This window comes from Hylobates moloch, unplaced genomic scaffold, assembly GCF_009828535.3.
Source record: "Hylobates moloch isolate HMO894 unplaced genomic scaffold, HMol_V3 SCAFFOLD_2, whole genome shotgun sequence".
In the NCBI taxonomy this organism is placed as follows: Eukaryota; Metazoa; Chordata; class Mammalia; order Primates; family Hylobatidae; genus Hylobates; species Hylobates moloch.
Window position 1 is genome coordinate 56,750,300 of NW_026652277.1, and position 15,166 is coordinate 56,765,465.

Genomic DNA, 15,166 nt, shown 5'->3' on the forward strand with positions numbered 1-15,166 from the left:
TTTTTTTTTTTCTTTGAGACAAAGTCACTCCAGTTGCCCAGGCTGGAGTACAGTGGCATGATCATGACTCACTGCAGCCTGTACTTCCCAGGCTCAGATGATCCTCCTACCTCAGCCTCCCCAGTAGCTGGGACTACAGGTGTGCACCACCACGCCTGGCTAATTTTTGTATTTTTTGAAGAGATAGCATTTCACCATGTTGCCCAGGCTGGTCTTGAACTCCTGAGGCTCAAGCAATCACCCACCTTGGCCTCCCAAAGTGCTGGGATTACAGACATGAGCCACTGCACCCAGCCTGAGCTGCTGTGCCTGGCCTGTAGTAGTGTTAACAGAATTATAGGAACTTGCTGGTATTCAACCATTTCTGACCCATAAGAATGGCAATCTCATATAGTTCACCCAATAAAGAAATGAATTCAGCCAGGCGCAGTAGCTCATGCCTGTAATCCCAGCACTTTGGGAGGCTGAGACAGGTGGATCACGAGGTCAGGAGATTGAGACCATCCTGGCTAACATGGTGAAACCCCGTCTCTACTAAAAATATTAAAAAAATTAGCCAGGCTTGGTGGTGGGCGCCTGTAGTCCCAGCTACTTGGGAGGCTGAGGCAGGAGAATGGCATGAACCTGGGAGGCGGAGCTTGCAGTGAGTTGAGATCACGCCACTGCACTCCAGCCTGGGCGACAGAGTGAGACTCTGGCTCAAAAAAAAGAAAGAAAGAAATTCAGAATTATTTAAGAGCTAAAATTAGCAGAACTTGCTGATTGATTGGATGGAGGGTAGTGAGAAAGAGAAGTTGCAGCTGACTTTGAGTCTAGAAGCCTCAGAGAAAGAGATGGTGAGTTTAGTTTATGTTCTCTCAGAGTTATTGATCTGGGCTTCCACACCAATTTAGAATTGAAATTATAAAGTATAGGTCTTTCCTTTTGCAAACTGACTCAGTGCTAATGTGTTGATATTTACAAAGCAAATGAAGTTTTTCTTTTACAAAAGTACTTTTAGAAAGCATTAAATGTTGGCTGGGTGTGGTGGCTCATGCCTGTAATCCCAGCACTTTGGGAGGGTGAGGTGGGAGGATCATCTGAGGTTAGGAGTTCAAGACCAGCCTCTGGTTAACATGGTGAAATCCTGTCTCTACTAAAAAATACAAAAATGAGCTAGGCATGGTGGCACACGCCTGTAATCTCAGCTGCTCAAGAGACTGAGGCAGGAGAATCGCTTGAACCTGGGAGGCGGAGGTTGCAGTGAGCCGAGATTGCACCACTGCACTCCAGCCTGGGCAACAGAGTGAGATTCTGTCTCAAAAAAAAGAAAAGAAAAGAAGAGAAAGTATTAAATGTCAATAATCAAAATTATTCAGTTATTTCATCTGAGTATTATATGACTGGCAGTTATTATTTTCCTGAGTATTAATAATAGGGTAGAATCTGAAGTGCTAGAAAAATTGCTCAGCTCTTCTGCAATTATTTATTTATTTGTTTGTTTGTTTGTTTGTTTGTTTGTTTGAGATGGAGTCTCGCTCTGTCATCCAGGCTGGAGTGCAGTGGCACGATCTCGGCTCACTGCAACCTCCCTCTCCTGGGTTAAAGTGATTCTCCTGCCTCAGCCTCCTGAATAGTTGGGATTACAGGTGTGCGCCTCCATGCCTGGCTCATTTTTTTGTATTTTTAGTAAAGATGGGATTTCACATGTTGACCAGGCTGGTCTTGAACTCCTGACCTCAAATGATCCACCTACCTCAGCCTCCCAAACTACTGGGATTACAGGTGTAAGCCACCAGGCCTGGCCTCTTCTGCAATTTGTAAAAAAAAAAAAATTCTTAAACTACTTTAAGAAATAAAATGTCGATTGCATTTTCCCAGGACCACGTCTGGGGTCTTGTGAATATGCAAGAGACTCTCTTGCCAGTCCCAGGACTTGCGCCTTCTCTTTAGGGCAAACGTCCAGTAGCCTGGAGCACTGGCACTGACTGAGGACTACCGGCCATGATCAAAGCTTCTAGCAGGGCAACTTCATCTGTTTTACATATTGAGCTTTCATATCAGATTTATTTTCAAGAAAGTGGGTATATGCTTGTCAACAAATATGTATGCATGCACACATTCATTTTGTGAGTAATAAGAAATTCTGGAACTTTAGAGGTCCAAAATATAAATGTATGTCAAATATTGCTTGCATGGACATTTATTCACTTATTTTTATTCAAATATTTTCCTCCTCCTCTTCCTTTCATTTGAATGACTGTGGATGAATATGTATCTCGTTTTTGGGAAGGAAATCATCTCTTGGTCCTCTCAGGTTGTAGATATCCTGTGGAGTGATCCCATGGCTCAAGAGGGCTGCAAGGCCAACACTATTCGAGGAGGAGGCTGTTATTTTGGGCCTGATGTGACACAACAGTTGCTACAAAAATACAACCTGCAATTCCTGATCCGTTCACATGAATGCAAACCTGAAGGCTATGAATTCTGTCACAACCGCAAGGTGGGTGCTCCCTCTGCAGCACCACAGGTTTGTGTGTCACCAAAGTAGTCCGAAGGGCTCAGGCCTGGATGAACAAAGGCTCTCAGTTTCTAACAACCTACAGACCTTTTATTTGTTACCTACTTGCTTAAAGCAACTAGATCCTTTACAGTCATTTATCCTTGACTCTTGTATCCTCTTTAAAACCCAAAGTTTGATTAAGGCCACTGTCCACCAACACCCTGACTGACACGGTCCCATTTTATGAATGGAAATACAAGGCCAGTGTTTTCTCAGCCACACCTCTATTCTTCAGGTCGCTCCCCAGGCAGGGATTCAGGATCATTTGTTCTCTCAGGAGCACAATTAACATCCTGACTAATCTTTGGACATCTCCAAATCCTACAATATTTGTCTCACCTAATACCACTGGTTATACTGTACAAGTTTCTTTATTGCAGGACTTCTGAGAACCTTTAGTTTCCTGCCACTGTAAATCTTCAGGAAGAGATACAGTATCTAGCATTTCCCAACGTATTGACTGTGAAAACTTTTTTCATACAACACCTGAGGAGCCACAACAGTCCGTAGGAAACTCTGCTTTAAGGCACCACATCAGCTCTCAGAACTCATCTTCCTGCTCATTGTAATGGCCATCCTGGTTTATCAGACCCAGATCTCCTCTAAGTTGAAGGAAATATGGTGTTTTCTATAACCCTTGCTATTTTCACTTGGGATAAAAATGTGAAGAAGATACATTGTGAAACTATCGGAATTCAAATTTCTATGACTTGAGTCACAACTCTTGCCCTATTAGCATTGATGACTTTAGAAAAAAAAAGAAAGAAAGAAAAGGATTCCCAGACGAGCACTAGGAGAAACAGCAGCTTCTGCAGTTGAGTTGGGCCACATAGGATTGAGGGTGAAGGTTTCTTCAGTGAATGTGAATGCCTGTCTCTCTTCTGTTTTGATGTAGGTATTAACGATCTTTTCTGCCTCCAACTACTATGAAGTTGGCAGCAACAGAGGGGCCTATGTCAAACTGGGGCCAGCCCTGACCCCACATATCGTGCAGTATCAAGCTAACAAGGTGACCCACACACTCACCATGAGGCAAAGGCAAGACTTTTCAATGAGTGATTTTCAGAAAAAAAAAAAAAATTACAGTGTTCATAGAATCTTTGAATGAAGTGTCAAACGTTATATTTATTCAAATTCTGTGTGAGAATTCAGAATTTGGCTATGTCAGCATGAAGTTCTATTAATACAATAGACATTAGAGTAGGAGTCTCTTCCTTCGCCTCCACACACTCCTAATAGCTCTATTAGGGAGCAACAAATTTGTTTTCTGAAGAAATTATTGTCAGTGGGGCATAGTGGCTCATGCCTGTAATCCCAGCACTCTGGGAGACTAAGGCAGGAGGATAGTTTGAGCCCAGGAATTCCAGACCAGCCTGGGCAACATGGCAAAACCCCATCTCTACAAAAAATACAAAAATTAGCCTGATGTGGTGGCGTACTCTTGTAGTCCCAGCTACTTGGGAGGCTGAGGTGGGAGGATGGCTTGAGCTTGGGAGGTGGAGTTTGCAGTGAGCCAAGATTGTGCCACTGCACTCCAGCCTGGGTGACAGAGCAAGACTGTCCCAAAAAAAAAAAAACAAAAAAAAAAAAAGAAGAAGAAATTATTCTCCATGGCTGCGTCTTAGGTAAAGTCTGCTTACTAAACCACTAAGTCTTTCTGAAGTTACTCTTCTATTTTCTCTCATCTTTAACGGGTTTGTGTTACCCCTACAAGCCACAGCCAGAGGTTCTTTCGCTGTCTGGAGATATGGCAGGTGAAATTCAGTGCACAGATTTGTTAATGAGACCCCTTTCTTTCTGGAAGGAAGCATATAATACTATTTGAATGGTAGCTTTTGGCCGGGCGCGGTGGCTGACGCCTATAATCCCAGCACTTTGGGAGGCCAAAGTGAGTGAATCATTTGAGGTCAGGAGTTTGAGATCAGCCTGGCCAACACGGTGAAACCCTGTCTCTACTAAAAATACAAAAAAATTAGCTGGGCATGGTGGTACACACCTGTAATCCCAGCTACTTGGGAAGCTGAGGCAGGAGAATTGCTGGAACCCAGGAGGCGGAGGTTGCAGTGAGCCGAGATTGCGCCACTGCACCCCAGCCTGGGCGACAGAGCAAGACTCCGTCTCAAAAATAAAATAAAATAAAGTAAAATAAAAATAAATAAATAAATGGTAGCTTTTGAGATGATTCTGAGTTCTTAGTTGAGAGATTACAACCACAAAATGTTATAAATAATTTATATGGGTAGTCTCACAGTAAATTTATGCAACAGATATTGTTATTAATTTCAGTTTTGTAGAAGAGATTATTAAAGAACCGAGGTTAAATCATCTGACCTGTGGTCACACAGCTAGTCCTTGAGTGAAGGTAGTCCTTGACCAAGGCAATTCTATTTCAGAACCCACACTTTTAATGTCTATGCAATATTGCCTCCCACAGCGAAGATGGCCTCAGAGTATATAAGATGCTAACAGATACAGTTTTAGTGCTATTGAACATGCTTCTTTAAGTATTCAGCCTAACAGTTAGAAATTAAGATCGGCAAAGCTAGCATAAATCAGGTGGATAGAGAACATGTTAGTATTTAGCATTTACCCTTGTGTGAGTGCTATAAAAGTGCATTATTTTAAATCATTCTCAAGTTATTAAATATAGGCCAGCCTCACTTAAAAAGAAGAATTATGTAAAAATATAAACCCACCAAGTGAATGTCAGACCTACTGTGCAGCAAAATCATCTGTGGAGCTTTATAAAAAATCAGCCATTTGAGCCTCACCCAGCCCTACCGAATTAGAATCTCCAGGGGTGAGCCCTGGTACCTGGAGCACAGAACTGTGATCCCATAGGATTTAGGGGTTGTCACTGCAAAAAGAGTCACTGTAGGGAATCCTAGAAATAGTGTGTTTCAATAAGATAGTCAAAAAGCATTCAGCTCTTTGAAACCCTCATTGATTGCATTAAATAAGTACAACATCACCTGATTTACCCAGAAATCACTTATCCGGTGACTTCAACTGTATGAAGCACATGGAGAACTTAGAAAAAAGGAGGGAAATGTCTCTGAGCAGCCATAATTGATGATGTTTCAATGTCCATAAACCCAAGATAACATGTTAGTTTTTCTTTTTCTTTGTTAATTTTTTTTTTTTTTTTGTGAGACAGGGTCTCTCTCTGTCACCTAGGCTGTAGTACAGTGGCATGATGACAGGTCACTGCAGCCTTGACCTGCTGGGCTTAAGAGCTCCTCCCACCTGAGCTACCTCCTACCTGGTACTACAGGTATGCGCCACCACGCCCAGCTAATTTTTTAATTTTTTTGTAGAGACGAAGTCTCACTATTCTGCCCAGGCTGGTCTCAAACTCCTGAGCTCAAGCGATCCTCCTGCCTTGGCCTCCCAAAGTGCTAGGATTACAGGTGTGAGCCACTATGCCTGGCCTGATAACACGCTCTTCTTAGAGGAATCCTTAGTCAGAGCCCATTTACTTTTAGTTTCAACCCACTTCTCACAATAATAGAGAGCCAGCTTGGAGCCAGCATAGCCAGACACGTATCTGGCCTCACTCCTTGGTAGCTATGTGACCTCGACCTAATTACTATCTCTGTCTGTAATGGGCATAATGGACTTAATGTTATCGTTCTTTCTTCAATGAGTGTTGAGGGATTTAATGAGATAATCCATGTAGAGCTCTGCATTTAGTAAGTGCTTACTAAGTGTTGCTTGACGTAGGGAAAGGAAAGCCTTGTACATCCAGATAGCTTTCAAGGGCATTGCCCTACTCCATCCCTGCATAACTCTCCATGACTACAGATTACCAGGAGCAGCTTAAATGCTTTGTCTAACTAGTGGTTCTTAAACTTTTTAGGGGTCCCATGCTTCTGTTAGCCTCTGATAAAACGACAAATTGTCTACAAAAGATTCACATATGCTCACATACCTGTGAAATTTGGGGTGAGTTTTAGGTGGTTCACACTTTCTTTTCCTTTTGTAGAGACAAGGCCTTGCTCTGTCACCAAGGCCAGAGTATAGTAGCATGATCATAGCTTACTATAACCTCGAACTCCTGGGCTCAAAATCCTTCTGCCATAGTCTCCCAAGTAACTGAGATTACAGGCATGCACCACCACACCTGGCTAATTTTAAAAAGTTTTTTTTTTGTAAAGAAACCCAGCCTAGCTGTGTTGCCCAGGGTGGTCTTGAGCTCCTGGCCTCAAGTGATCCTCCCACTTCAGCCTCCCAAACTGCTGGGATTATAGGCATGAGCCACCATGCCTAACTGGTTCACAATTATTATTATTATTTTTTTTGAGACAGAGTCTCACTCTGGTTGTCCAGGCTGAAGTGCAGTGGCACGGTCTTGGCTCACTGCAGCCTTGACCCCCCAGGCTCAGGTGATTTTCCCACCTTAGCCTCCCAAGTAGCTGGGACTATAGGCATGTGCCACCATGCCAGGCTAGGTTCACACTCTTTTAAGGATCTATTGTAACCCACTTAAAGACTGTCATGTTAAATGCCTTCAATTGCAGTAAGATTTTCATCACACATGATTTAATTTTTTTTAACTTTTAACACAGGAAAAGATAGGCTATCTGGTCATTATTTACAGAATAATTCTTTCCTCAATAAGACATTACAAGTAACATATGCTTACCTTTTATCTCTTTTTATATTCTTTTTTTTTTTTTTTTTTTTTTGAGACAGGGTCTTACTTTGTCACCCAGGCTGGAGTGCAGTGGTGCGATCTCGGCTCACTGCAGCCTCTACCTCCTGGGCTCAAGTGATCCTCCCGCCTCAGCCCCACAAGTATCTGGGACTACAGGGATGTGCCACCACGCCTGGCTAATTTTTTTTTTTTTTTGTACTTTGAGTAGAGAGGTGAGTTTTGCCATGTTGCCAAGGCTGGTCTCGAACTCCTGGGCTCAAGGAATCCACCCGCCTTGGCCTCCCACAGTGCTGGCATTACAGGCATGAGCCACCACGCCAAGCCTCTTTTTATATTCTTGTTCATTCAACTACAGATATTTATTGAGCACTTACTTTGGGCCAAGTACTGTGCCCAGCATTACTCTATAGACCCAATAAGAATGAAAAAACTAAACTAGTGTTATTTTGTTATTCATAAATTTTGCCTTCTGTTTCACATGATAATAAATTACAAGAAATGCACAATAATTGTGATAATGGATACTATTTGATGAGTGCTTTCTATGTGCCAGGCTTTCTTCTAAGTGCTGTACATGATATTACTCATTCTAATCTTCACAATAATCCTATGAAGTAGAGACAGGTACCATTTTAATCACTGTTTTACGGGTGGGAAAACTGAAGCACAGGATGATTAGATAACTTTACCACAGAGGTGATCTTTCTCCAGAACTTCTTCTCTAATCACTATCCCATACCAGGAAGGACAGCGGCATTCCCCATACTCATCCTGTTTGTGTACAACAGGGAAGAGTAAAGGAGCTCTCCCTCAAAAACTGAGCTCTTGGGAGACTGATATGTTAAGAAAGAGAGAGTAGAAACAGTAAAATCTCTAAGTATTTCATCTATACCAGTGTGTTAAAATGTCGCTTTTCATCTCCTGTCCCAGGATTAGCAGAGTGGAGGAGTCGGCTCTGAGGGCTCTGAGGGAGAAGCTGTTTGCTCATTCTTCGGATCTTCTCAGTGAATTTAAGAAGCATGATGCAGATAAAGTCGGTAAGAATGATCAAGTTAAAGATTCACAGAGGAAGGAAGCTAGCCAGAAAATCTCTGTCTTAACACTAGTTAGCAAATAAATATTTGTTGCTTTAATGAGTGACCCAAATTTCCCTTTGGCTATATCCTCCATTTTATTCAACTTAATGTCTCATTTATTCTGAATAAATTTTAAAATTCTAAGCTGTTAACAAAATACAAACTTGGCCAAATAGAGAGGGTGAAAAGAAATAGAGTCAGGGAAGGATAACATGGCCAGAACCAAGCAAAGAACAAGTGGGAGAAGTTATAAGAGTATAAGACTGGCAAAAGACGAATGACTTGACTTGTTTTTTTTTTTTTTTTTTTTTTTGAGACGGAGTTTTGCTCTGTCGCCCAGGCTGGAGTGCAGTGGCGCGATCTCGGCTCACTGCAAGCTCCGCCTCCCGGGTTCACGCCATTCTCCTGCCTCGGCCTCCCGAGTAGCTGGGATTACAGGCGCCCGCCACTGCGCCCGGCTAATTTTTTGTATTTTTAGTAGAGACGGGGTTTCACTGTGTTAGCCAGGATGATCTCGATCTCCTGACCTCGTGATCCACCCGCCTCGGCCTCCCAAAGTGCTGGGATTACAGGCGTGAGCCACCGCGCCCAGCCGGGACTTGTTGAAGTTGAGTGTGTGCTTACCTATTTCATGATTTATTATCCAAGCTAAAAATGTTGTCTGCTCAACTAATGGAATTTCTAATGGACATTGACTAAATATATCCCTATTTAAAAACAGCAGTGACGTTTATGAATTCGTAGTAATATCTTTTCATATACACATACCGTAGCCTTCCAAGAGTTTCAGTGGATATAGTCTAAGGAATTTAAGTGGTTTAATTTTTTTAAATAACCAATGCTGTAGATATATAATGTTTTATGATATCATTTACAAGACTTTTATGTGGCTTGCAGAAGTATTGCCAGATTTAGTAAACAAAAATGTAAAATGCCTAATTAAGTTTGAATTACAGACAGACAACAAATAATTTTATGCAATATTTGGCACTTTATATACTTTACTGTCTGTCTTCAATTAAAATTTAACTGGACATCTTGTATTTTATCTGGCAAGCCTAGCTTCCAGCCAACTCTGCTACTATCAACAAAAATAGTGACAGTGCCCATTATTTCTATTACCTGCAGATAGTAAGAAGGATGTCAGGATAAAAATATACACACTATTGGGCAGGAAACTAGACTTCTAGGTGACAAGGCAACAAGTTAGCTCTCACCTGTAGGTTTAATCACCTTGAGTGACTGGGCAGCAGCGGTGGAGTCTGTGTTGCATCTAGGACTGCCATGGCGGATGCTGAGGCCACAGCTGGTGAACAGCTCAGCAGACAACATGCTGGAGTACAAGTCTTGGCTGAAGAACTTGACCAAGAAACAACTGAGTCGCGAGGTAATGGTGTGGTAATGGTGGGTGAGAACACATGTGGACTATGATACTCCTTAGAGAGAACTTGAGTCAGAAACAACCAACTAGTAATAACCCAAAAAGCTGGATGGGTGAGAAAGGGGAATAACTATTTCTTGAGTTTCTATGTGTCAGGCTTTTGTGTTAAGTGGTTTTCATACATTGCCTCAGTTAATCCTCAAAACCACTCCAAGAAGTACATATTATCAGCACCATTACACTTATGAGGACACTGCCCACAGAGGTTAGCAACTTGCTTGAGGTCATAGAACGACTAAGTTGGGACTCAAGCCAAGGTCTGTCTTACCTCAAGGCCCATTTTCTTTCCGCAACACCATGGTGCTTACCCTACCTAAAAAAGTATTTATTCAATAACTACTTATAAAATATGTAATGTATGTGCAACCTTGGGCTAGGTACTTCTTTTAACAGTGTTACTGCAATATAATTTACATACCATGCAATTCATCCATTTAAAGTGTATAATTTGGCTGGGTGTGGTGGCTCACTCCTGTAATCCTAGCACTTTGGGAGGCTGAGGAGGGTGGATCACTTGAGGCCAGGAGTTCGAGACCAGCCTGGCCAACACGATGAAACCTGTCTCTTCTAAAAATACAAAAATTAGCTGGATGTGGTGGCATATGCCTGTAGACCCAGCTATTGGGAGGCAAGGTGGGAGAATCGCTTGAACCCAGGAGGCAGAGGTTGCAGTGAGCCAACACCATGCCACTGCACTCCAGCCTGGGCAACATAGCGAGACTCTGTTTAAAAAAACAAATCTGAAAGGCTCCAAAGTCCAAAACTTTTTGAGTGCCAACACGATGCCACAAGTAAAAAATTCCACATCTGACACCTTTGCTTTCTGATGTATAAGGTGTATATGAAACAAAAAATAATTTTGTGTTTAAACTTGGGTCCCATACCCAAGATATCTCATTATGTACAGGTAAATATTACAATGTCCAAAAAAAGCCAAAATTCAAAGCATTTCTCGTCCCAAGCATTTCAGACAAGGCATACACAACCTGTATGTGCAACCATCACCACAGTCAATTTTAGAAGATTTTCATCATGGGTGAGGTGCTTCTTCAACCACTAGATTATTTGGTGGGCTGAACTGGGTAGAGGGAATGGAGGGATGGCAAAATGTTTTCAGGTTTTTTCAAGAATGTGTGATTGTCAGGGTTTATTGTGTGTTAATTATATATTGGAACAAGCCTAAACATATGACAAAGAAGGAAAATGAATTTTTTCTTGCAGAACATACAATCAAGTTTGCTGGAAACATTGTATCGAAACCGATCCAACCTAGAGACCATTTTTAGGATCATAGACAGTGATCATTCAGGTAAAGGCACTCATTATTCTATCACTTTTGACGCACTGCAAGTATTTTACCTTAAACCCTTAATCTCCTTCCTGATTCATCCTCATTCATCTCCACTTAGGCATTTGGAGAGCAAGGTAAGAAGATTAGTGCTTATAAATGACAGAAACTAGGAAAGTACTTGAGTAGTATATGCAGCCCATAGAGAAAGAAGTGGGGCAGAGAAGAATGAAGACAAACTGAATGAGAGCTTCTTATAGGAAGAACAATTATTAGAACATGTGATATCCTCCGGGCATGGTGGCTCCTGCCTGTAATCCCAGCATTTTGGGAGGCCGAGGCGGGTGAATCACCTGAAGTCAGGAGTTCGAGACCAGTCTGGCCAACATGGAGAACCCCAGTCTCTACTAAAAATACAAAAATTAGGTGGGCGTGGTGGCACATGTCCATAATCCCAGGCACTTGGGAGGCTGAGGCAGGAGAATTGCTTGTACCCGGGAGGTGGAGGTTGCGGTGAGCTGAGGTCCTGCCACTGGACTCCAGCCTTGGCGACAGAGTGAGACTCTGTCGGGAAAAAAAAAAAAAAGAAAGAAAGAGGTGATATCCTTTACATTACCATCGAAGATAGCCACAAAGTAACGAAAAGTGCTTAGAATAGAAAGGCATTTGCAACCGCACTCCCCCAACTTTTTTTTTAACTTTAAATTTTGAAATAATTATAGATTCACAGGAAGTTCTAAAAAAAATGTATGGTGAGGTCCTGTACATCCTCATCCTGTTCCCCCAATGGTCTAAAGGCTTTTTTCAATGTTATTATTGGTTTCTTTTGAGGCATAATTCACAAACCATATAATTCACCTGTATAAAGTATGCAATTTAGTGGTTCTCGGTATAGTCACAAGATTGTATAACCATCACCACTATCTAATTTTAGAACTCTTATTTTTTTTTTTTTTTTTTTTGAGACGGAGTCTCCCTCTGTCACCCAGGCTGGAGTGCAGTGGCACAATCTTGGATCACTGCAACCTCCACCTCCCGGGTTCAAGTGATTCTCCTGCTTCAGCCTCCTGAGTAGCTAGGACTACAGGCATGTGGCACCACACCCAGCTATTTTTTTTTTTTTTTTTGTATTTTTAGTAGAGACAGGATTTCACCATGTTAGCCAGGATGGTCTCGATCTCCCGACCTCGTGATTCACCCACCTAGATCTCCCAAAGTGCTGGGATTACAGGCGTGAATGACTGCACCTGGCCTAGAACATTTTAATCACCCCAGAAAGAAATCTCATACCTATTAGCAATTACTCCTCATTCCCTATCCCTCCTCCACGAGTCCCTGGCAACCACTAATCTACTTTCTGTCTCTATGGATTTGCTTATTCTGGACATTTGATGTAAATGGAGTCATGCAAAATGTGGCCTTTGGTGTCTGGATTATGTCACCTAGCCTGTGTTCAAGATTCATCCATGTTGCAGCAGTATCAGTTTTTCATTCCTTTTCTATGACTGAATAATATTCCATTGTGTGGACAGAACTTTTATTTATCCAGTCACTAGTTGATTGACTTTGGATTGTTTCTACTTTTGGCTATTATGAACAATGCTGCTATGAACATTCATGTGTGACTTTTTGTGTCAATATATGTTTTCAGTTTTCTTGGGTTTATATCTAGGAGTGTAATTGCCTGGTCATATGGTGATTTTATGTTTAACTTTTTGAGGAATTACCAAACCATTTCTCACAGTAGCTGTACATATTTATATCGCCACCAACAATGTATGAGGGTTCCAGTTTCTCTACATCCTCACCAACGCTTGTTATTTTCCATTTTTGTTTTTTGTGGGGTTTTTTTTAGTTTTTATTATACCCGTTCTACTGCAGTTTTGACTTTCATTTCCTTAATAACTAATGATGTTGAACATTTTCATGTGCTTATTGGCCATTTGTATATCTCTTTTGGAGAAATGCCATTCAAATCCATTTTTAAATTGGGCTATTTGTCTTTTTATTTGAGTTGTAAGAGTTATTCATATATTCTGGGTACTAGGACATTATCAGACATATGCCTTGCAAATTTTTTTCTGATTTTGTGGATTGTCTTTTCACTTTCTTGGTAGTGTCCTTTGATGCCCGAAAGTATTTTCTTTTTTTTTTTTTTTTTTTTTTTAGACAGAGTCTCGCTCTGTCACCTAGGCTGGAGTGCAGTGGTACGATCTTGGCTCACTGCAACCTCCGCCTCCTGGGTTCAAGCAATTCTTCTGCCTCAGCCTGCTGAGTAGCTGGGACTACAGGCACCTGCCACCATGCCCAACTAATTTTTGTATTTTTAGTAGAGACGGGGTTTCACCATATTGGCCAGACTGGTCTTGAACTCCTGACCTTGTGATCTGCCTGCCTCAGGCTCCCAAAGTGCTGGGATTACAGGCGTGAGCCACTGCGACCAGCCTGATACCCAAAAGTTTTTAATTTTGAAAAAGTCCAATTTATTTTTTCTTTTGTTGTTTATGCTTTTGGTATTACAGCTTTTTTTAGCTATAAAACTTGCATAGGCCAGTCACGGTGGCTCCTGCCTGTAATCCCAGCACTTTGGGAGGCTGAGGTAGGTGGATCACAAGGTCAGGAGATTGAGACCATCCTGGCTAACATGGTGAAACCCCATCTCTACCAAAAACACAAAAAATTAGCCGGGTGTGGTGGTGGGCGCCTGTAGTCCCAGCTACCTGGGAGGCTGAGGCAGGAGAATGGCATGAACTCGGGAGGCGGAGCTTGCAGTGAGCTGAGATTGTGCCACTGCACTCCAGCCTGGGTGACAGAGCGAGACTCCATCTCAAAAAAAAAAAAAACTGTTGCATAACCTAAGGTCACAAAGATTTACACTTATGTTTGCTTCTAAGAGTTTTACAGTTTTACTTCTTACATTTAGGTCTTTGATCCATATAGAGTTAGTTTTTTTTTTATGTAGTGTTAGGTAGGTGTCTAGCTTTACTCTTTTTGCATGTGAATATCTGCTTGTCCCCCATCATTGCTGAAAAAAACTATTCTTTCCCAATTAAATGATCTTGGGACCCTTGTAAACAAATCAATTGACTATAGCTGTATGGGGTCCAAAGGATTTTAATGGCCAGATTAAATTAGTATATGTTTGAGATGATTAAATGCAGGGTTTCTCAACAGTGGTACTGTTGACATTTTGGGCTAGATACTTCTTTGTTTTGGGGTCCATCTTGTGCATTATAAGATGTTTGGCAGCATGTCTGGCCTTTATTTATTAGATGCCAGTAGCACCTCATCTCCATCTTAGTCATAACAAACAATAATGTCTCCAGACAATGCCAAATGTCCCCTGGAAGGAGGGGAGCAAAATTGCTCCCAGCTGAAAATCACTGGTGAGCCAGTGGTTTTGTGTGATCCTCTTGGGAGTTTAAATTAGATACTAGGATTTGGGTGTCTTTCTGTTTAGCAGTAGGGAGCAGGTGTCCTTGTAGGAATGTCAGAGAAAATGAACATTAAAAACTAGACTAACGCACTGAAGTGATTTCCTCCCTCTGATAAGGGTTCATCTCACTGGACGAGTTCAGGCAGACCTGGAAGCTGTTCAGCTCTCATATGAATATCGACATTACAGATGACTGCATCTGTGACCTTGCTCGGAGCATTGATTTCAACAAAGATGGCCACATCGATATCAATGAGTTCCTGGAGGCCTTCCGCCTTGTGGAGAAATCCTGCCCAGAGGGCGATGCCTCAGAATGCCCACAAGCTACAAATGCTAAAGACAGTGGCTGCAGCAGTCCAGGTGCACACTAAGAACAGCCTGGTCTTCATCACCAAAGTGCCTCATAGGCAATGCTCAGCTTCTAGCTAGACTATGTCCCTTATTCTCCATGTGAAACTTTATGCTGAAAATTTACCTATCTATATGCATCAGAATCACCTGTGCATTTCAGTGTGGAGGGGTGGGTTGGGGTGTTGTGTATGTATGTGTTTTAAGTATATGAGTGCCCCAACCCGATCTCACAATCTTCACAAAGTAGAACTTAGGTATAGTGTTTTTAAATTCTGAAGTCCACTTCAGTTAAGAACCACTGACAATTTAACTTCCTCATTGTTTTTATTATATCTATCTATCTATCTATATATATATATATATATATATATATAT

The 15,166-nt window shown here is 41.7% G+C and overlaps 1 protein-coding gene across 1 annotated transcript in view; it reads left to right on the forward strand.

Annotated features, from left to right (window-relative positions):
* The window catches only part of PPEF2 (protein phosphatase with EF-hand domain 2), a 34,939-nt gene extending 20,127 nt beyond the window's left edge, over nucleotides 1-14,812 (forward strand). Inside the window, exons 11-16 of the mRNA XM_032164038.1 lie at nucleotides 2,297-2,482; nucleotides 3,438-3,580; nucleotides 8,130-8,236; nucleotides 9,499-9,662; nucleotides 10,938-11,025; nucleotides 14,558-14,812. Of these exons, the coding sequence (XP_032019929.1) occupies nucleotides 2,297-2,482; nucleotides 3,438-3,580; nucleotides 8,130-8,236; nucleotides 9,499-9,662; nucleotides 10,938-11,025; nucleotides 14,558-14,811 (942 nt within the window). The 3' untranslated portion in view covers nucleotide 14,812. The remainder of the gene's footprint in view (nucleotides 1-2,296; nucleotides 2,483-3,437; nucleotides 3,581-8,129; nucleotides 8,237-9,498; nucleotides 9,663-10,937; nucleotides 11,026-14,557) is intronic.
* The last annotated feature ends 354 nt before the right edge of the window (nucleotides 14,813-15,166 follow it).